The sequence below is a fragment of the Callorhinus ursinus genome, unplaced genomic scaffold (assembly GCF_003265705.2).
Source record: "Callorhinus ursinus isolate GAN/ISIS: 27379988/994484 unplaced genomic scaffold, GSC_fseal_2.0 scaffold69, whole genome shotgun sequence".
Classification (NCBI taxonomy): domain Eukaryota; kingdom Metazoa; phylum Chordata; class Mammalia; order Carnivora; family Otariidae; genus Callorhinus; species Callorhinus ursinus.
In genome coordinates, this window is record NW_027397131.1 from 6,385,110 (window position 1) to 6,408,973 (window position 23,864).

A 23,864-nucleotide genomic window follows, 5' to 3' on the forward strand; every position below is an offset into this window, starting at 1 on the left:
CAGAAGTACCTAGCTTAATACCTGGCATGTATAATAAGATGCTTAATAAATACTAAATTTCGGGGCGCCTGGGTGGCTCAGCCAGTTAAGCGACTGCCTTCAGCTCAGGTCATGATCCCAGGGTCCTGGGATCGAGCTCCCGCACCAGGCTCCCTGCTCGGCAGGAAGCCTGCTTCTCCCTCTCCCACTTGTGTTCCCTCTCTCGCTGTCTCTCTCTCTGTGTCAATTAAATAAATAAAGAAAATCTTAAAAAAATAATAATAAATACTAAATTTCTTCCTTCCCTTTCCTCTTCTACCAGAATATTTTTTAAAACCAGAACTTTAATGCATTTTATTCATGGATTCCTCCACAATATTTAGCACAATGCCTTTTATATAAGGTGTGTGATATTTGAGTTAACCAATAAAATTTAAGGAATAACATGATCAGCAGGGAATAGACATCTCAAATTTCAATCTTTTTATAAATACATATGATTAGATTTGACAACAGAATCAGAATCAATTAATGCAGATTGCATTTAACAAAAAGAGTATCATAATAACAGATGTTAAGAGCAAATAATGCAGTTTACTTAAAAACACTGGGGTGGCCTTTTTTTTTTTTTAAGATTTTATTTATTTATTTGACAGAGAGAGAGCAAGCAGGGGGAGCAGCTGAGGGAGAGGGAGAAGCAGGCTCCCCGCTGAGCAGGGAGCCCAATGCGGGTCTTGATCTCAGGACCCTGGGATCACAACCCAAGCCGAAGGCAGACACTCAAATGACCGAACCACCCAGGCGCCCCTGGGGTGGCCTTTTAAGTAATATATAATCTTACCTAAAAATGAATCTCAAAAGAATATTAATCATTAAAATATTAAAAACCCATGCTACTGCCACAACTATTTTCAATTTACAGAATATATGATTTCTAGCAAAATAGCCAAAGCCACACAAAATTCTTGTTCCAAATTTTGGTTTTGGTTTTTCTGATTTAGAAGACCTCAAAACTCTAAATATTACACCCTTCTAGCTTATTTAGGATGCTGCTGACCTACTGTCAGGATATATAGCTTTTGGTTGCTTTTCCAAGAGCTGAGTTCCAAGTGCTGAGTTGATCAGTCTCAAAGTAAAGTTGTCTTCCAACCACTGGAAATCCTTGGTAACAGAGGTGCCCAGAAACAGGGCTGCATTTTTTATTTTTGTTTTTTTGTCCCATGATCAATTTAACCAGTGGACTAATTATAGCAGAAGTTTATTAAATGTTTCCATATCCTGTCTAATAGGGATCATGACTCTGTTTTATTTTTTTTAAGATTTTATTTATTTATTTTAGAGAGAGAGCATGAGCAGGGGGAGGGGTAGAGGGAGAAACAGACTCCCCACTGAGCAGGGAGCCTGAAGCAGGGCTTGATCCCAGGACCCTGAGATCATGAACTGAGCTGAAGGCAGACACTTAATCGACTGAGCCACCCAGGCGCACCATGACTCTATTTTTATACTCTCATCCCAACTCTACCCTACCAATGTTTTAAAGACTTAACTTACTGGAATCAGATTATGATGCTTATAATCTCCTTAATCACTGGTCCAACATATTTGTTGATGATTATACTGACGCATGAAATTCAAGGAGAACTGGCTTGTGGAAAAAAAAATAACTTCCTAAGATAATAGTTTAAAACGTACAGGAAAGAGGTCCTCTGGATTCTTAGAAACTTAAAAGTAGTTGTATCTCCAAGAAAATACATGTAAGAGTAGCTATATACTTTAAGGGTCACCTCTGAATGTGTTTATTCAAGTTTAGAATGCTCTAAAGAGTTCTAGAAAATTTCTCCTAAGACAGAATTGTGATCTAGTAAGGAACTGGTATAAAATATCTTGACTGACAAACTACCTTCTAAATAAAAAAAAAAACACAAATATGAAACATTAATAAATAAAGTTGTAAGAGCTGGTAAATTCTGAAAAGCCACATATATTGCCTCAGAGATTACTTCCTACTCCACCCCTTTAAACCTGGCACCTACAATACTGTACTTAAATATATAAACCCTTATTTGCAAAAAAAAGTGGAGCACAGAAAAGTTAATTGTTCTGTTGTTGTTGTTGTTTCCTTTTTCTTTTGTATGTGCTAGTTATTACAAGTAGCAGTGAGGCCCACTGCATTTTGCCACACAAGACATGAGCCAAATCCAGGGGGTGTCTTTCACACACTTCAATGGGGTGGTACCTACTTAGGGCTCTACAAAGCTTCACTGCAGACAGCTGCACTTGAAAGAAATGGACAACATATTCTTTAAACCCAACTTAGGATATTATCACTGTTTTTGATAAACAAATAGCAATTTTGATGTAGAAGCAAAAGTGATGGTGTTTGACATCTGAGTGGGATCATGAGTACTTACTTTATCAATGCGTTGCAAATGGAAAGAAAACAATGGCAAACTTAGCATTCAAAAATTAAAAGTGAAGTCAGTGACATTCTAATGGAGGAAAAGAAAAATTTTCTCAATAGATGGTCATCTGGGTATCTATATGGGAAAAAAAATAAACCTTGGCCTCCCCTACCTCAAACCTAATTAAAAAATCAATTCTAAATAGATCATAGGTTCAAATATGAAAGATAAAATAACGCTCCTATGTATTTTTTAAAAGATTTTATTTTTAAGTAATCTCTATACCCAACATGGGGCTTGAACCCAAACCCTGAGACCAAGAGTCTCATGCTTCACTAGCTGCACCAGCCAGGTGTCCCAAGAATGTTTTTAAAAGAAAACATAAAACATCTTCATGACTTGGAGGAGGCAGAAATTTCTTAAACAGGACACAAAGAGCACTACCCATAAGAGAAAAAAATGAAAAATTTGGACTTGACTAAAATCAAGAACATTTGTTCATTGAAAGACACACCAAAAGTGTTAAAAGGCAAGCAAGCCATCAAATAGGGGAAAATATTTACAGTACATGTATCTGACAAAAGACCCACATCCAGAATATGTAAAAACTTTATCTACAGATCAATTTTTAAAAGGCAGACTTGAATAAGCATTTTATAAAAGAGGCTATCAAAGAAAGAAAAAGAAAGAAAGAAAGAAAGAAAGAAAGAAAGAAAGAAAGAAAGAAAGAAAGAAAGAAAGAGAAAGAAAGAAAGAACTATCCAAATGGTCAATATACATATGAGAAGGGGCTTGGCTTCATTAGACATCAAGGAAATGCAATTAAAAACAAAATGCTATACTACTACAAACCCAACAGAATGGTTAAAATGAAAAAGCCAGAAAAAAGCATAAAGGTTGGTAAAGGTGTGAGGCAACTGGAACTCTCATGCTGCTGGTGGATGAGGGAACATTTGACATTCACTACCAAAGGTGAACACTGGAATGCTCAATGACCCAGCAAGTTTACTGCCAGGAATATACCTAACAGAAATATGTAGAAATCCAATAATGTAACAGATGCTTATCAAACAATGAGACTAGTTATAAATCCATATATGAAAAGAACTCATAGTAAACACACTGTGTATATGTGTTTATGTGTGTATGTATAAAGCTAAAATTGAAATATATAGTTGATCCAATATCCTTCTCCTCCTTTGAGACAAAGTAAGCTTAAAACAAACTAACACTATACCTAAACACAGATTAGGCAATAAATATCATCAAACTGGTAAAGTATGCCCCAGACAAAAGTAGTCTGTGTCAGCGAAACAATTTTCTATTCCAATGTGATTAACACTCAAATAATAAAAAAAACTAATTAGGGTATCTAAATTTCAAAATAAAACATAAGATATAGTAATGAAAGGCAGATTACAAGATACTGTCCCTATATTTTGACTGGAACTATAGAAGCATGATAAGTCTATAAAACTGTGGACTTAATAGATTTATATAGCCTTACATGGCTAAGCACCTCTATTCTAGTTCAGATTTCTGTAACCAAATAGACACAAAGGAAAGCACTAAGAGGTCTGAAACTGAATTTTAAATTGTCACAGATGGTATGTTTACAACACCCCACAATATGCTGAGTGTTCATAAAACCAACCTAGACACAGTCCCTGCCTCTAGGGAACTTAAAATCTAAAAGTAGATGAGGCAACCTAATGCAAAGAAAGTAAACAAATAAAAGGAAACAAAGAACGGAATGTAAGAAAAGAGAAGCCTGAATCACTCTCTCAGCTCCCAGAAGGGTAAGAGTCCAATCTGAACAGTAGAGAATGAACAAGTCAGAGTTGCCTTACTTACCACCAAACCTAATATGACACTATGCAATAAATATTCTCTAAAAAATTATGCTGACCAGACTGAAAAAGCTTTGTTGTGCTCTAGCTTCAACATTCAGAAAGTCTAAATCTCTGTAATAGAATATATACCCCACCAGATGTGTGTAAAGGACATTAAATAGCCTATGCATAGGGACTGATTTACAGTCAAAAATCTAAATTACTGAATCCGAAGTATATGAAAGCATTATTTCAAAAATCCTGGCTCGGGGTGCCTGGGTAGCTCAGTCGTTAAGCATCTGCCTTCAGCTGGGGTCGTGATCCCGGGGTCCTGGGATCAAGCACCACATCGGGCTCCCTGCTCAGTGGGAAGCCTGATTCTCCCTCTTCCACTCCCCCTGCTTGTGTTCCCTTTCTCAGTGTCTCTCTCTCCCTGTCAAATAATAAATAAAAATCTTAAAAAAAAAACCCCACAAAAACAAAAATCCTGGCTCAACAGGCAATTCATGGACACAACCATCTTTACCTCAAAACTCCTAAACAAGACAGTGATTCTTACCAGATTGCATTTTTTATATTGTCTCTAAAGGGATATATGAGCTATATTTGGTTTATCTGTAAATAAACATTTCATGGGCTTACAGTTCAGGCTCTGATCTCCTTATCTAGTTGACTAGAGCTATTTCAATAGAGAGATATCAAACAATTGTCAGAAAGGTCTCCAAATACAGAACCTCTTTAAGCCCTTGAATTAAAGAACAGCTTTATTTTTAACCATGTAGATTCTTCCTGGAAGACTTGAAAATGCTGACGCTATCCAATTAATTTAGTTATAGGAACCAAACTGACTTCAACAAACTGGTCCTAACTGCTCCTCCTTGGATCAGGTATCTCTAGTAAAGGCAATAATAATAATAATAATAATAATTAATAATGCAGCCAAATTCCACACAAAAGGAAGAAGATGAAGAAAGCAATGATGCTACTGATTTTGCTGCGTCAAAGTAGTATTTATTGAATCAGAGCTATAAAGAACACAATTTAGAATAAACATTTGAGGTCAAGATTAGGGGCATCATCTACCCAATGTCTCAGATCTGCAACCACTTTTCCCCGATGATTTCAACAGCAGCTATAATGACTCAATTTCCCAAAATACTATCTTGACTCTAGTTTAAAACATGGCTTCCTCTTAAAGAGAAGACTCCCGGTCACCTTTATATAGTATTTCCATCATACAAAGTACATAAATAAAAACGTATCTTAGACAATCCAAGACATCCCAGTAACAACTGTATTTGTCTACTTTATGAAGTATTATGATAAAAAAATACTTTTTCCAGTAATTCAAACTCTAAACCTTAGAATCACAGTCTGATTCCTTCTTCCCTTCATGTCCCACCCATCCCAACCCCTCCCACCTCCTCACATTAATCAGTACCAAGTTGTTCAGACTGTCCAAATCCCTCCCACTGGAAGGATTCCAGGATATAGAAAAACTGAGGTCCAAAGGGCAAAAAAGTATGAGAGGAGCAAAAAGAGACATTTCCAGAAGCGAAGTGTCAAACCAGGGAGACACTATGAAAGTATCTGAGAACAGACTGGGTAGTAGAAGGAGTCTGAAGAGACTGCCTAGACCACTGCTCCTTAGAGAGCTGATCTGAAAGGCCAATTAGAGGTAGGCATGGGTGGGTCAGACCCAACTCAAAAAGGCCAGGTGCTACAAACACCCTATAATATTTCTCACATAACCCTCTTCCCAAATGTCCTCTGCCACCATCTTAGCTCAGACCCTCTTTAGATCTCACTTGAACAAGTGCAACGTCTTCACTGACGTGTCCTATTTCTCTACCAAGACACTATATTCAAAATCATCTTTTCAAAGTACCATGTCGAACGCTTTCAATATTTTTTATTAGCCTTAGCATAAAATTTATAAATCCTTAAAATGGCTTATCAGGCCTTCCATCATCTGACTCCTTCTCTCTTGCCTTATATCTGCAACCATTTTCCTCCAATGCTCTCTGTAACAGTTATTACTTTAAAGTCCCCCAATGCTACCTTGTCCCTAGTTTCCTTTTAGATAGAAGACTCCTAAGCACCTCCCCCAGCCCCCCACACACACTCATTTGCTTTACCTACTTTACTTTTACCTTTATGTCTCATCTTAAACATTTCTTTAAGGTTTTCCTTGAACCCTTCAAAGGGTTCCTGCTGTATTCCCATAGTACTTTATACTCCCCTTTCCATGACATTCATCAGATTTGTAATTACAAATGGTAAACAATCTTATATTCTGTGAGGGCAAGAGTGCATACCTAAGAATATGATTAAGAATGTTACTTCCTGGCGTGCCTGGGTGGCTCAGCCACTAAGCGTCTGCCTACCTGCCTTCAGCTCAGGTCATGACCCCAGGGTGCTGGGATCGAGCCCCACATCGGACTCCCTCAGCAGGAAGCCTGCTTCTCCCTCTCATACTCCCCTTGCTTGTGTTCCCTCTCTCGCTGTCTCTCTGTCAAATAAATAGAATCTTAAAAAAAAAAAAAAAAAAAGAATGTTACTTCCTTACTCAAAAAACTTCAATGGCTTCCCCAAACTTTTGCATTAAGGACACATTTCTCATCATGGGTCTTCAAGGCCCTCCACAGTATGAACTTTTATGTCTACTATTCCCCAAATGCTTCCCAAAAGCAGGATTATCTGTTCCTTCCTGAACAGGACAAGTACATGCTGATGCCTTCATTTCTGTAGCTTCCTTTATGAAACCTGTCTTTGAAAATGCTACCCATTCTTCCAAACCTATATCCAATTCCATCTCCTCGATAGAATTTTTCCTGATCTCCCCTAAATAAATTTGACCTCTCCTACTTTTGACTCTCTTTCTGTTCAAGTATGTTGTATTTTTCTTACGGTACTTTCCTAAGTCTACCTAATCTTTAATGATACTTTTCTTACCCTTAATAATTTTAAATTTCTTAGATAATGCTGGTTATATGTCACTTTTCCATATTTCTCCTTATTTCATTTTCTATATGCCTTACATACAGAAGGTGCTCCATAAATGTATTAACTAGAATCCAAAAAAATCTACTACATGTAAGGTAGCTGTATAAGGCAGTTTTCTAAATATGTGGATAAAACAATCTTTAAAGTATAAAGATACCTGTGAATCAGATGGAAGCTAAATGGAATTAGAAAAGCTTGTTATGATACTGGTACAAAAACAGAACTATATCTTATTTGTATCACAAATATGCTTTTTAATCAAAGAGTAAGACATCTTAAAAGACTCATTAATCTTATACATTAAGATGCCAACATTTATTTCAATTCTGACTTCTCAAAGTAAATAGGATTTTAACTCAAGTTTCATACAGCAGCAGAGCACTGTGCCATACTCAATATTTGTTTCTGTGAACATTTTTACTGTTAGTTGAACAAAACAAACAGCAAATAACATTATTTAGATGTGCCTAAAATTATAAATCAAAAAGGACCATAGAAATTATCTAGTTCAATGCATAACATTTCTAGATAAAGAAAATAAAAACTATGAGTTTCTTGACCAAGGTCATGAAGCCAAAGCTAGAACAAAGGCTCAGACCACCTGACTTCCATTCCAGCACTCTCCGCACCCAAAACAATACTCATCTCAAGGCTGTAGTAACTACAGCCCATTATCCTCAATCAACATTGGAGCCAACAGTACTCCAGTACTTGAATTCAGGCCATTTGCACAGTTTTAGCCGCACTCAAGAGAAACAAAAGTGTGAAAAGTGAGGGAATGAAAAAGGTTCTTTTTATCTTTTCCCAAGAGCTTATATTTTATAAAAGGTTAGAAATAAACACTACTCCATAAGCTTTGAAGAGGAGTGTTTGTATTCAAAGACACTGAGAGGTTAAGAAAAACATGATAGGAAATTACATACAACTTTTCAAAATACATAATAGAATTTTAACACATAACGGAACATACAACACAGAGCATTTTCTAATCAAGAAAGATGATGCTTCAGGAAAAAGACAAAATGAAATGATAAAAGCTAGCAGCCTATTTCTTAAAAACCTACTTAAAAGATAAACATACCTTTCAATATTTACCAAATTTGGGAGGGGCACCTAAAAAGCTTGGTTTGGCAAGCTTTATTTTTTTACTTTTTTTTATTTTTATTTTATTATGTTATGTTAATCACCATACATTACATCATTAGTTTTTGATGTAGTGTTCCATGATTCATTGTTTGCATATAACACCCAGTGCTCCATGCAGAACGTTTCCTCTTTAATACCCATCACCAGGCTAACCCATCTTCCCGCCCCGCCCCCAGAACCCTCAGTTTGTTTCTCAGAGTCCATAGTCTCTCATGGTTCGTCTCCCCCTCCAATTTCCCCCCTTCATTTTTCCCTTCCTACTATCTTTTTTTTTTAACATATAATGTATTATTTGTTTCAGAGGTACAGGTCTGTGATTCAACCAAATATTTGTTATTAAATATCACTTCTTACACTTCTATCTCAAATAACTGGTATACAGAAGGCACTTAATAAGTTTCTGCATAATAAATCAATTCATCTTTGTATCACCCAGCACTGTTCTTGAATATTGTGGTTGTACTGCAGTGACTATAAAATGCTACAACTTTTAGCAGAAAACAATGAGCACTGAAGTTTATAACAAATAGAACTGTTTCTGAGACTACAACATTTGACATTGTGTGTGTGTGTATACATGTATGTGTGTTTGTATGTGCATATATGTTCATTTGCTTTCTCTATATATACATACATACAGGTATGTGTATACATATGAATGTGCGGCATGTATTTTTGATAATACTGATTTTATCTAAGGATCTTATGCTATGATTTTCAAACTTTCCTTACAGCAATTCATAACAAGAAAAACATGGTACATACATCACAACTAGTAACATGCACAGGGACACAAATATATAATTAAAAGTTTCATGAAACAATTATCACCCTTACTACACCTAAAGCATTAATACTTTATATTCCATTTTTTTAAAATGCTGTTTGTGACCCACTAAACTGGTTTCATCACCCCTGTTCTGGAAACTCATAAAAGTACAAGAAGACACTGGAAGGTGTAAGCCTTAGTTCGGCATTCATTCCTTAGAAATAACCTAGGCTTTATGGACACCAATCAGAAACTGGCAAATTGAAGGCTAGAAATTATTAAACATTTCCATTCAAAAGCTATGTTGAGCACCTGAATGGCATCATTATTATGTAAGTAAAAAATACAGACTATATTTTGGGCCATAAAACAAGTCCCAAAAATTTAAAAGGAGTCAAATAACAAGTTCTTCATTCACAATGGAATTAACTTAGAAATCAATAACAGAAAGCTATCTGTAAATCAAAATACTGGGAGAATAAATAAAATCTTCTAAATAACCCAAGGGTTGAAAAAGAATCAAAAGGGAAATTAGGAAATATTTTTAACTAAATGAAAATACAACACATCAAAATTTGGGGGAAGCATAAACACAGGCCAGAGTTTTACTGGTTTAGAGAATAATGAGCCCAGGCCATCAGGTCTGTTCCCTCTAAAGAAATCCAAATTCTGCTCACATAAGAAGGGTGGTCACCTGGACTGAGAATCATCAGATACTACTAAGGAAGTTTGAGGTGAAGGAAGCAATATCCCAACCTCATCCCCACTGGAAAGGTTTTCATAAATCTGAAAGGAGACTAGGCATCTAATAAGCAATGTGGTAACATTGAAGGAGAAGAACCACAACAAAAACCCCAGAATAATATGAATAGGGAGAAGTGGGGGAAACATCCAGAAAGAGGATGGGAGCACTAAACTGTAAGCTTTAGGACGGTAGCTTCCTCCCTATACTAAGAACAAGTCCTGGAACATAGTAGCCTCTAATACTGTCTAATGTGTGTAACTGAACCTTCACAGATTCATCCCAGAACCAATTAAATGCAGAAAAACCTCAGCTTTTCAGAGACCATCTTGACGAAGACAGGCTAGAAATAGGACCTGTTTTGCCTTCAGACAGATGTTCTGAGGTGGTCTGAGGATCCTTCCAATCCCCTAAAGATCTGGATTATATACTACAGCATCTTTTATTTCAGCATCATAGGATTAAGAGAGGACAAGTATCTCAATACCTGTTTTTAATTAAACATAGTATCAGTTCATCCACTGTTAAAAAGAAGTGGGGAAGGGAAGAGAGCCAATACATTACAGACAACCATTAATTCAGTTTAGTAGAGAGTATCAGGCTTATCATTTTGATTAGTGGCACTCATTAAATATGTTTTCAGTGTGTATTTCCGGGAACTAAAACAAGTAAGGATGCTACTCTGCTTTACTGGGGGCAATCCCACATCCTGTTAAGTTGGTTTTTATAATATGTGTTTGGCTTCCTAAAATAGGCATAAACAGCCTTATTTAGATCTATGCTATTTATTTCCACAGGGAAGGAACCTCAGAACTTTTTAACAATAGGTTATCTTCTTTTTTTAACACCTCTGTTGTGATGAAGAAGGAAAAATACATGATACCCAGGGCAAAAGAAGATTGAGCTTAATTACAAAAATTTAAAAGCAGAAAAATTCACATGGTGGCTTCTTAGAAAAAAACATTTTCTTCCTTTCATCTCAAGGCAAACCACTTTATCTACCATGAAGCATAAATACTATGTTCTTCCTTTAAAAAATTTGTTGAACTTATATCCTTTTTTACTGAAAGAATCTGGAATCTTAGATTTAATTTTGTAATCTTCAAGTCTTCCTAACATATTTGTGCAATCTGAACAGTCGACTGCTATTCAAAGCCACTAGACGAACTAAATAGCTAAATCAGTTCATAAATAGTTTTCTCAAGTGAAAACTTCACACTGAAATGATACTTTTGACAGAACATTTATAAATTACAATTTTTCTAAATCCCTTTGGAGGAGAAAAATTTTAAGTGATGGAACAAAAATAAAGTTATATTATTCATTTACCATGTTTAATGATCCAGTGTACATTACTTCAGAGCAGAGGTTTACAAAGCACAATCAACACACTGAGTGATGCATGATTAAATATGCCAAGGTATTAATTATAATGCCACTTTACATGTGTATAGAACAGTCCAGTTTGCAAAGCACTTACACCCATAAACTCATTTAACTCCATGTGTCTATCAATTTAAATACAACAGATATGAGTCCATTTGGATAAGAAAAAGCCATGTACTAAAATGGTTAAGAGCATGGAATCTGAAGCCATCTGTCTGGTTTCAAATCCTAGCACTGCCACTTACTAGATATGTGATTCTGGTACATTACCCAACATTTCTGCGCCTCAGTTTTATCATCTGTAAGATGGGGATAACAATCATTTCTACCTCTTGGGCCACTAAAGAAATCAATTAATATATGTCAAACACACAGAATAGCATCTATCACAGAGTAACCATTATATATTATATATGCTGGTTGTACTTAGTGCAGTATCATTTTATGGATAGAGAAACAAGCTAGTTAAGTCACAGAGCCAGAAATAAAAACTAGATCTTCTTCTCTTTGATGCTCTATCCACAGAGGGCTGGGTTGTTTTTGTAGAGTTTAATGTGGAATTGTACAAATCAAAAAATTCAGCAGCACAAAACATTTATAAAATTGTAATCTGTTTATATATACATTTAAGTTAAATTGCTTATTAAAAAAGCAAATATTCCATTTTGAGGACAGAACTGTACACTAAGGAGTAGTTATCTGTGTTGCTATATTTTAAAACAAAACTCTTGTTTCACTTTTCAAAAGACCAAAAAGGCAATAAAGCCCATCATATCATGTTACTATGATGATCATTACTTCAATTTATCAAATTAAAAAAGTCTAGAAGGAAATATACTAAGATGATAATAATGACTACATTAGGATCTTTTTTTCTTGGTTTCAAAACATTCAGTATTATGATATAACATTCATAACTTTTTATAACATAAAAAATTTTAAATTTCCAAAAAAAGTTTATCAAGTATTAAAAATAGCATTGGTAAAAGAAACACTTAGAAATAATTCTAGAAAATAATAAATGCCCAGCTGAAAAACTATCATCTTCTTTCAAACATATTTTAGGTGTCTTTCCTCAGACTTTGTTCAAACTTCTTCCCTTTAGTGATTTAGGCGACTGTGATAACATCTTCCACTGTAACCAAAAAATAGGGCATGGGTGTGTAAATTTATGAGCTGAAATGCAAAACTGGCACTGGATGTCTAAATAAGAGCATGAAATCATTTAGCATACTCTAGTATAAAAATGTATTTTAAGCATTGATATCTACATGCTTTGCATATACATAAAGATGCATAGCATCTTTAATTGTTTCATATGAAGTGAAAAAAATGTGAAGTAATAATGAACTTTTTTTAACATTCTCAAATATGCCAAGTCACTTCTTCAGAGATTTACTTGGACAAAGCGCTCCTTCACTCCATGCCTCAGATTCCTTCTTTGAATAAACAGACTAGAACATCAGTGGTTCTCAACCTTCTTTCCACCCCAGCCCATCTGGGGGATTCCACATCTTTCATTTACAGCAGTGGGGACAGTCTGAAAATGTCCCACAAATATTTCTGATACACTACCCTAGACGCTGGCTCCAGCCCCTGCCCTCCACTCAACTCCAAACTGCAGTTCTCTGAGGTTCTGCACCGCTTTAAGGTCTGCCACTTTAGGTACAGGAAAAGTACAACCCAATGACCTAGAAGGTATCTGACAGTGTTATTCCAATACACTTAAAAAGAAAGGCCAAAAGTTAATACGTATCTTCTTTTGTTGGAACACACAAGATTCAAGTAAGAATTAATATACTGATGATATCAAAGAAGGCTTTATAACTGTTCATAAGGCAAAAAGCACACCTCACTTGGAACTGGCTTCTAATCAAGGAGGCGTAAACAGTAGGAAAAGTGGAGAATCAAACAAAATAACACTCCTTAAAGTACGAGGGAATGATATGAACATGTGATATGTGCTTAGTGGAAAGGAGATTTATGCAAGTCAACTTTTCTGATAACAGGAAAGGGAAGTCTAAGACTGGCACACAGAGATGGGATGTTATGTGATCCCCAATTTATTCTCCAAAATATCAATTTGTTACAGGCCTAACATCAATTCTATGTGATTTTTTTTTCTTTTACCAAACAACTCTGTTATAAACTAATAATAACTAATAGTTAACAAAAATATGATTTGGGTATATTCCATATTATAAATATTCAGCATGGTGACTGACAATTGCCCAGTAAAGTATTTACAAATAGTGTCCATTTTCTTTGAATGTTTACTTCCTGTGGATAAATTCTACATTATTTAAAACTTATTGTATATGCAAAGTCTTGTGAAGAATTCTCACAAGTAGGAAAGAAGGAAATAGAATTTTAAAACTTCCTTGGAATAAGTGTATCGTTATTTTTTTTTAAGATTTTTATTTATTTATTTGACAGAGAGAGAGAGACACAGCAAGAGAGGGAATACAAGCAGGGGGAGTGGGAGAGGGAGAAGCCGGCTTCCCGCTGAGCAGAGTCCCAGGACCCTGGGATCATGACCCGAGCCGAAGGCAGATGCTTAATGACTGGGCCATCCAGGCGCCCCACTGGAATAGGTGTATTGTTTAATTCAAATGTAAGCCAATATTACATATTATTAATAAGCATACATGACAAAGATGCTGATTAGGACTTTGAAATTAGGGTAATTTTGAATGTGTAATTGCATTACTTTCAAATCAGAAAACATGAATCAATAAATACGGATTGTTAGCTTTATGTTTTATAGAGAGAAGACCCTCAAATGGCGCGCGCGCGCGCGCGCGCGCGCGCACACACACACACACACACACACACACACAGTATTCTACGGATTCAGTGTTTGAACAGCAACAAAAAAAAGGCTGGACCTGAAAGTTGCTGTCCTCTGTACCAGAAGATGCCACCAGTTGTGACTGAGAACACAATGTATATATCTCCATCACTTCATGCCTTAAAAGTTAATAAAATTTTTCTGTAGCATTGATTTCTTCTAAAATTATTTACCAGACATGCTATCTATTGTTGACTTAACTTGCTGAAACACTGCATTTAAAAATAAATTCTCAGTGTTCTCCATATAACTGTAAACCTTTTAAAAACCTGTGTCAGTGACCAGACCCATAACTCAACAAGAAATAAATGAACAGAAAAAAAAAATGCCCCAACCCCAATTTTGTAAGATGTTCACATCTGAAAGAGTAGCAATAAATACAGTATTATGCAAGAGAAGGCAATTCCTTACAGAGTTGGGATGGATAAACATGTGTTGAATGAATATATACATTTCTTCTTCATTCTATTCTCATGTGTCAAAGCATCAAACAACTTATATTGTGGCAGTTTCTGCTGTGTCTCGAACTTTACATGTAAGTTTATCATGAGGGGGAAAAAACCTGTTTGGCTTGACTCACGATGAATCACAGCCAGGAGGTCATCTTGTTGTGTATCAGCAACTATGTTTTCACTACAGCTATGTGACCTGAAGTGGCAGCAGAAGAGGCACCAAAATAGAAAAGGCAAGAGGCTTCTCCTGGCTTCTGGGCCCCAAATGGGCTTTTCCAGCCCATTCAGGGATCTAAGCAGGAGCCAACCACAGAAGAGAAAAAGAACAAACCCACAGCATCGAGGAGAAAGACTGCAGGCCCACCACACCTTCCTTGCCCTCTCCGGGAGCCCGGGGAAGCAAGAACATAAAAGAACGGGCGTGGAGAAAACACAGCATGACAGGAGCCAAAACTAGACCAGTGTAGGGCAAAATCCAGCCGTGACCGTAAAGCCCAGATGTGGGGAAGGTCTGGAGCCCGAGAAGGATCTCCACCCAGGGACTCCCGGCCCAGCTCCGGCGCTAGCGCGCAGCGGGGCCCCCGCCTCCAAGCCACCCGGGACCTGCCCCTGCTCCCACCTCACCTGTCCAGTGCCCGCTGGCCCCGCCGGCATCTCCGGCCCCCTGATCCCCGCGCACCCTCCCATCCCGTGCCCTCCCGGCGCGTCTTTCGGGACCATCGCCGGGGTCAGTGTGGGCAGGGAGCCGAAGCGCGCCCCGTCGCCCCAGGCCTGGCCCGGGCACTCACTTTCTGAATCCTCTTCAGCGCCATGGGTCAGGGAGGGCGGCGGGGACACCGGCCGGCTGGGGGCAGCTACGGGGCGCGGGGGCGTAGGGTCGTCGTGGGCTCGACTCTCTGGCTGCTCTGCTGGCTCAGCCCGGGGGTCCCCGGCTCGCTGCTCGCTGCTCGCTGCTCGCTGGCTCGCTCCGTGCGCCGGTGCCTGTTCCGTGTGCGCCGGAGCGCGGGTGTGCGCGAGTGTGCGGGCGAGGACGCCGGCGAGACTCTTTTGTTTCCGCTTTTGCTTCTGGGAAGGAGCCTGCGCCCTCCCCGCCTGCGCCCCGCCTCGCCTGGCACACTGGGAACTGTAGTTCCAGCCCTGTCCTCTGCCGTTGGCCCGGGGCGACGTCGGGTTACTCACTGCTGACTTCAACCCAAGCCTGGACTTAGAACTGCGCAGTCATGAGTTGGTCTCTGCAATTTGAATTTGATCGAGTTATGAACTGAAGTTCCCAATCTGTAAAATAGGAATAACAAATTAGCTCGGAAAGCACTCACAGGAATTTCCAATAGAATTTCCAATACAGAGATCCTGTTATTTTTACTTTTGTAGAGTGATCGCTCTTCTCAAACATATAAATTTACTAAATTTCTCACATATGCACAGACATACCCATTATGGCTCCTTACTTACCTCCTTAGTTCCTATTTCAAAAGGCACCTCTATCCACTGTTAATCCCGCATGTCTGCTTCTCCTTGGAACTCCAAATTCTGAGATTCACCACTATTGCCTCCTTCCCTTCCTTTCACTACCTACTCAATACAATCTACTCCCATTCCTCACTCCCTCAATTCTTATGAACTTGTGTGCTCATTAAAACTTGGCTTCTACTTTCAGTACAAGCAAAATCGGTCTTCACCAAGGTCAGTCTTGAGCTTCTAATTACCAAACCCAATTCACTCCTCATCCTTTCTGATGTTTTTGAATCATTTGATGACTGGCCATCCTTTTGCTTTTCAAAGCACTCAGGGACACTATCTTCCATAGCACCATGGTAACTGGGTCTTAAACTTCTCTGACTTTCCTTTTCACTAGCTCCTCTTCTCAAGAGCTGGAGTGCCCCAGAATTCCAAGCCCTGATCTCATCATCAATATCTTCCTAGAAGATAAACCTTCTGGCCTCCCATAAACTGGGAGGCTGCCCAGGGTGATTGGAGGAGCATAGGCTTTGTAGACTGATCCCTTTGACCCCTACCTACTGTTTGACCATGGCTAAGCCACTTTAAACTCTCTAAGCCTCAGTTCCTTCATCTGTCAATAGAGATAATAATCCCTGGATGTATCAAAATTAATTGGTATTAAAATATACACAGTACCTAATATGTTGAAAGTTTTCTATAAAAGTTACTTACCTTTGGAAGAACAAATATTGTTAAAATGTCTATATTACCCAAAGCAATCTATACATCTAATTCAATCCCTATCAAAATACCACCAGCATTTTTCAGAAAAGTAGAACAAGTAATCCTAAAATTTGTATGGAACCACAAAAGACCCCAAATAAACAAAGCAATGCTGAAAAAGCAAAGTTGGAGGCATCACAATTCCACCCTCAAGTTGTATTACAAAGCTGTAGTAATCAAAACAGTATGGTACTGGCACAAAAACACAGACATATAGATCAATAGAACAGAATAGAAAATCAGGAATAAATCCACAATTATATGGTCAATTAATCTTCGACAAAACAGGAAAGACTATCTAATGGAAAAAAGACTCTTTCTTCAAAAAATGGTGCTGTGAAAACTGGACAGCCACATGCAAAAGAATGAAACTGGACCGCTTCCCTACACCATACACAAAAATAAATTCAAAATGGATTAAACCTAAATGTGAGACAGGAAACCATCAAAATCCTGGAGGAGAACACAGGTAGCAACTTCTTCGACATTGGTTGTAGCAACTTCTTACTAGATATGTCTCCAGAGAGGGAAACAAAAGCAAAAATAAACTATTGAGACTATATCAAAGTAAAAAGCTTCTGCACAGTGAAGGAAACAGTCAACAAAACTAAAGGTCAACCTACTGAATGGGAGAAGATATTTGCAGATGACATATCCAATAAAGGGTTAGTAACCAGAACCATAAAGAACTTATAAAACTCAACACCCCCAAAATAAATAACCCAGTTAAGAAATGAGCAGAAGACATGAACAAACATTTTTCCAAAGAAGACATCCAGATGATCAGCAAACACATGAAAAGATGCTCATCACTGGGTGGTGTAGGTAAATGATGAATCACTAAATTCTATTCCTGAATTCAATATTACATTACATAGTAAATAATTAGTATTTAAATAAAAATTTGGGGGAAAAAAGGAAAAGATGCTCATCATCACATTATCAGGGAAATGCAAATCAAAACTACAATGAGATATCACTTCACACCTGTCAGAATGGCTAAAATCAACAATACAAGAAACAACACATGTTGGTGAGGATGTGGAGAAAAAGGAACCCTCTTGCACTACTGTTTTTTAAATAATGGCTTTAATCATCATTTTGAGTATATGGTAGGGGAAAGTGTAATTAAATATACATCATACCAGTGATGCTGGCAACGTTGAGTTAACCCTAATGTTGATAGCTATAAAAACTAGTTTGTACATGACAAGACAATGAGAGAAAAAAAGCAATCCCTTTTGAAACAAAATTTTAAAAAAGTGTTCACAGTGGTTTGCATCAACAGTATGTATTTTATGACAATAACATGTACAGATTGAGCACCCTAGGGCTCTCTTTATATCCTAAAGAAAATGAGCATTTCATCATTCATGGGTTGAACTGAATTTTAAAAAGATCAGTTGTATACTTACCTCTTAGACAGGATAAACTGTTCTGGGGCATACAGCTTTAACACCATCATTAAAGTTGTTTGCAAAAGGACTACAGAATTTAAAAAAACAAAACATTTTTTTCTTGGGAGTGGAGAGTCTTTCATTTGCTGTTATAATCAGCAAATGCCATTCATTAACTCAAAAAATGGAAGCGGGGCCTCACAAACACACTATTTGAGCAAGCTGACCAATACACATTACAGTTTTAAAAATGAAGATTATATACTCTATATTACAAGTCCCAACTAGGCAGTGTCAAAATGACATCTATTTCTTTGCTTGCTTTGTGATCATACTCCTTGGAGGTGTTACAGGTCTCATGGCATTCAGCTTCTTTTTCTCTGCAGGCCTTAAAATCTGAAAAGAACACATTAGAGTTTTGTCCACACTCATGGCACCTGCACTGTCAAACTCTCCACAATAATTGGGTGCAGAAAACAGAGTGACCAACTGCCTTTTTGAAAAAAAAAAATCATATCCATCTTCAACCACCTGGTGGGCTCTACATATAAGATCCAAGTCATGCTTATGGAGAAATTTTACAACCACTTCTGCACCAAATGTGAAGGACACTCCTCTGTCATTTTCACCCCAGACTAAAACATCTTTATCAGGGTCAGACCACAAAAGATCACAAAGAAGACCTTGATCTGGTACATTAGTTGGTCTCTTAATTCCCTGAATCCACTCTATAGATTGAAGATCTGGTGATAAACATCCATGACAGCAGAATATCATCTCATCCACAATGGCTGCTATTGGTAAACAGTTTAAAGCAGTCTGTGAAAGTTTTCCATAGTTTAATGTTATATCTTCTTTTACATTCATCATAATCCATAAATTCTATTGATGCTGGCACACTCATGGTTTCCTCTGAGAAGAAAAAAATCTCGGGATATTTTTTTTTTAAATTTTTTTATTGTTATGTTAATCACCATATATTACATCATTAGTTTTTGATGCAGTGTTCCATGATTCATTGTTCGTTCATAACACCCAGTGCTCCATGCAGAACGTGCCCTCCTCAATACCCATCACCAGGCTAACCCATCCCCCCACCCCCCTACCCTCTAGAACCCTCAGTTTGTTTTTCAGAGTCCATCATCTCTCATGGTTCGTCTCCCCCTCTGACATACTCCCCTTTTCTTCCTCTCCTGTTATCTTCTTCTTTTCCTTTTTTCTTAAAATATGTTGCGTTATTTGTTTCAGAAGTACAGATCTGTGATTCAACAGTCCTGCACAATTCACAGCGCTCACCGTAGCACATACCCTCCCCAATGTCTATCACCCAGCCATCCCATCCCTCCCACCCCCAACCACTCCAGTAACACTCAGTTTGTTTCCTGAGATTAAGAATTCCTCATATCAGTGAGGTCATGTGATACATGTCTTTCTCTGATTGACTTATTTCACTCAGCATAACACCCTCCAGTTCCATCCACGTCGTTGCAAATGGCAAGATCTCATTCCTTTTGATGGCTGCATAAGATTCCATTGTGTATATATACCACCTCTTCTTTATCCATTCATCTGTCGATGGGCATCTTGGCTCTTTCCACAGTTTGGCTATTGTGGACATTGCTGCTATAAACATTGGGGTACACGTACCCCTTCGGGTCCCTACATTTGTATCTTTGTGGTAAATACCCAGTAGTGCAATTGCTGGATCGAACGGTAGCTCTAATTTCAACTGTTTGAGGAACCTCCATACTGTTTTCCAGAGTGGTTGCACCAGCTTGCATTCCCACCAACAGTGTAGGAGGGTTCCCCTTTCTCCACATCCCCGCCAACATCTGTCGTTCCCTGACTTGTTAATTTTAGCCATTCTGACGGGTGTGAGGTGGTATCTCATTGAGGTTTTGATTTGGATTTCCCTGATGCCGAGTGATGTTGAGCACTTTTTCATGTGCCTGTTGGCCATTTGGATGTCTTCTTTGGAGAAATGTCTGTTCATGTCTTCTGCCCATTTCTTGATTGGATTATTTGTTCTTTGAGTGTTGAGTTTGATAAGTTCTTTATAGATTTTGGATACTAGCCCTTTATCTGATATGTCGTTTGCAAATATTTTCTCCCATTCTGTCGGTTGTCTTTTGGTTTTGTGGACTGTTTCTTTTGCTGTGCAAAAGCTTTTTATCTTGATGAAATCCCAATAGTTCATTTTTGCCCTGGCTTCCCTTGCCTTTGGCGATGTTTCTAGGAAGAAGTTGCTGCGGCTAAGGTCGAAAAGGTTGCTGACTGTGTTCTCCTTTAGGATTTGGATGGACTCCTGTCTCACATTTAGGTCTTTCAACCATTTGGAGTCTATTTTTGTGTGAGGTGTAAGGAAATGGTCCAGTTTCATTCTTCTGCATGTGGCTGTCCAATTTTCCCAACACCATTTGTTGAAGAGACTGTCTTTTTGCCATTGGACATTCTTTCCTGCTTTGTCAAAAATAAGTTGACCATAGAGTTGAGGGTCCATTTCTGGGCTCTCGATTCTGTTCCATTGATCTATGCGTCTGTTTTTGTGCCAGTACCATACTGTCTTGATGATGACAGCTTTGTAATAGAGCTGGAAGTCCGGAATTGTGATGCCGCCAGCTTTGCTTTTCTTTTTCAGTATTCCTCTGGCTATTCGGGGTCTCTTCTGGTTCCATACAAATTTTAGGATTATTTTTTCCATTTCTTTGAAAAAAGTGGATGGTATTTTGATGGGGATTGCATTGAATGTGTAGATTGCTCTAGGTAGCATTGACATCTTCACAATGTTGATTCTCCCAATCCATGAGCATGGAACGTTTTTACATTTCTTTGTGTCTTCTTCAATTTCTTTCATGAGTATTTTATAGTTTTCTGAGTACAGATCCTTTGCCTCTTTGGTTAGATTTATTCCTAGGTATCTAATGGTTTTGGGTGCAATTGTAAATGGGATAGACTCCTTGATTTGTCTCTCTTCTGTCTTGTTGTTGGTGTATAGGAATGCCACTGATTTCTGTGCATTGATTTTATATCCTGCTACTTTACTGAATTCCTGGATGAGTTCTAGCAGTTTTGGGGTGGAGTCTTTTGGGTTTTCCACGTACAGTATCATATCATCTGCAAAGAGTGAGAGTTTGACTTCCTCTTTGCCGATTTGGATGCCTTTGATTTCTTTTTGTTGTCTGATTGCTGTGGCTAGGACTTCTAATACTATGTTGAATAGCAGTGGTGAGAGTGGACATCCCTGCCGCGTTCCTGACCTTAGGGGAAAAGCTCTCAGCCTTTCCCCATTGAGAATGACATTCGCTGTAGGTTTTTCATAGATGGCTTTTATGATATTGAGGTATGTACCCTCTATCCCTATACTCTGAAGAGTTTTGATCAAGAAAGGATGCTGTATTTTGTCAAATGCTTTTTCTGCATCTATTGAGAGGATCATATGATTCTTGTTCTTTCTTTTGTTAATGTATTGTATCACGTTGATTGATTTGCGGATGTTGAACCAGCCTTGCAGCCCAGGAATAAATCCCACTTGGTCATGGTGAATAATCCTTTTAATGTACTGTTGGATCCTATTGGCTAGTATTTTGGTGAGAATTTTTGCATCCGTATTCATCAAGGATATTGGTCTGTAATTCTCTTTTTTGATGGGGTCTTTGTCTGGTTTTGGGATCAAGGTAATGCTGGCCTCATAAAATGAGTTTGGAAGTTTCCCTTCCATTTCTATTTTTTGGAACAGTTTCAGGAGAATAGGTATTAATTCTTCTTGAAATGTCTGATAGAATTCCCCTGGGAAGCCATCTGGCCCTGGGCTTTTGTTTCTTGGGAGATTTTTGATGACTGTTTCAATTTCCTTAGTGGTTATAGGTCTGTTCAGGTTTTCTATTTCTTCCTGGTTCAATTTTGGTAGTTGATACATCTCTAGGAATGCACCCATTTCTTCCAGGTTATCTAATTTGCTGGCATAGAGTTGCTCATAATATGTTCTTATAATTGTTTGTATTTCTTTGGTGTTGGTTGTGATCTCTCCTCTTTCATTCATGATTTTGTTGATTTGGGTCATTTCTCTTTTCTTTTTGATCAGTCTGGCCAGGGGTTTATCAATCTTGTTAATTCTTTCAAAGAACCAGCTCCTAGTTTCGTTGATCTGTTCTACTGTTCTTTTGGTTTCTAGTTCATTGATTTCTGCTCTGATCTTTATGATTTCTCTTCTCCTGCTGGGTTTAGGCTTTATTTGCTGTTCTTTCTCCAGCTCCTTTAGGTGTAGGGTTAGGTTGTGTATTTGAGACCTTTCTTGTTTCTTGAGAAAGGATTGTATTGCTATATACTTTTCTCTCAGGACTGCCTTTGCTGTATCCCAAAGATTTTGAACAGTTGTGTTTTCATTTTCATTAGTTTCCATGAATTTTTTTAATTCTTCTTTAATTTCTTGGTTGACCCATTCATTCTTTAGTAGGATGCTCTTTAGCCTCCATGTATTTGAGTTCTTTCCGACTTTCCTCTTGTGGTTGAGTTCTAGTTTCAAAGCATTGTGGTCTGAAAATATGCAGGGAATGATCCCAATCTTTTGGTACCGATTGAGACCTGATTTGTGACCTAGGATGTGATCAATTCTGGAGAATGTTCCATGGGCACTAGAGAAGAATGTGTATTCCGTTGCTTTGGGATGGAATGTTCTGAATATGTCTGTGAAGTCCATTTGGTCCAGTGTGTCATTTAAAGTCTTTATTTCCTTGTTGATCTTTTGCTTAGATGATCTGTCCATTTCAGTCAGGGGGGTGTTAAAGTCCCCCACTATTATTGTATTGTTGTCAATGTGTTTCTTTGCTTTTGTTATTAATTGCCTTATATAACTGGCTGCTCCCATGTTCGGGGCATAGATATTTACAATTGTTAGATCTTCTTGTTGGATAGACCCTTTAAGTAGGATATAGTGTCCTTCCTCATCTCTTATTACAGTCTTTGTTTTAAAATCTAGTTTGTCTGATATAAGGATTGCCACCCCAGCTTTCTTTTGGTGTCCATTAGCATGGTAAATGGTTTTCCACCCCCTCACTTTCAATCTGGGAGTGTCTTTGTGTCTAAAATGAGTCTCTTGCAGACAGCATATTGATGGGTCTTGTTTTTTAATCCAATCTGATAGCCTGTGTCTTTTGATTGGGGCATTGAGCCCATTTACATTCAGGGTAACTAGTGAAAGGTATGAATTTAGTGCCATTGTGTTACCTGTAAGGTGACTGTTAACTGTCTGTTGTCTGTGTTCGTTTCTGCTCTTTGCTGCTTTTAGGTTCTCTCTTTGCTTAGAGGACCCCTCTCAATATTTCTTGGAGGGCTGGTTTCGTGTTTGCAAATTCCTTTAGTTTTTGTTTGTTCTGGAAGCTTTTTATCTCTCCTTCTATTTTCAGTGATAGCCTAGCTGGATATAGTATTCTTGGCTGCATATTTTTCTCGTTTAGTGCTCTGAAGATATCTTGCCAGTCCTTTCTGGCCTGCCACGTCTCTGTGGATAGGTCTGTTGCCAATCTAATGTTTCTACCATTGTAGGTTACATATCTCTTCTCCCGAGCTGCTTTCAGGATTTTCTCTTTGTCTCTGAGACTCGTAAGTTTTACTATTAGATGTCGGGGTGTTGACCTATTTTTATTGATTTTGAGAGGGGTTCTCTGTGCCTCCTGGATTTTA

At 38.0% G+C, this 23,864-nt stretch overlaps 1 protein-coding gene and 1 pseudogene across 2 annotated transcripts in view; both read right to left on the reverse strand.

Annotated features, from left to right (window-relative positions):
• The window catches only part of UBE2D1 (ubiquitin conjugating enzyme E2 D1), a 39,526-nt gene extending 23,902 nt beyond the window's left edge, over positions 1 to 15,624 (reverse strand). Inside the window, exon 1 of one of the 2 annotated variants that reach the window (XM_025850306.2) lies at positions 15,354 to 15,624. In XM_025850306.2, the coding sequence (XP_025706091.1) occupies positions 15,354 to 15,377 (24 nt within the window). In that variant the 5' untranslated portion in view covers positions 15,378 to 15,624. Of the gene's footprint in view, positions 1 to 15,189; positions 15,321 to 15,353 lie in introns of those variants that run through there. The other variant, XM_025850304.2, reaches the window with a different exon arrangement.
• A 2,668-nt stretch (positions 15,625 to 18,292) lies between these two features.
• Positions 18,293 to 23,864, reverse strand: part of LOC112807431 (serine/threonine-protein phosphatase PP1-gamma catalytic subunit-like) — an 8,248-nt pseudogene continuing 2,676 nt past the window's right edge.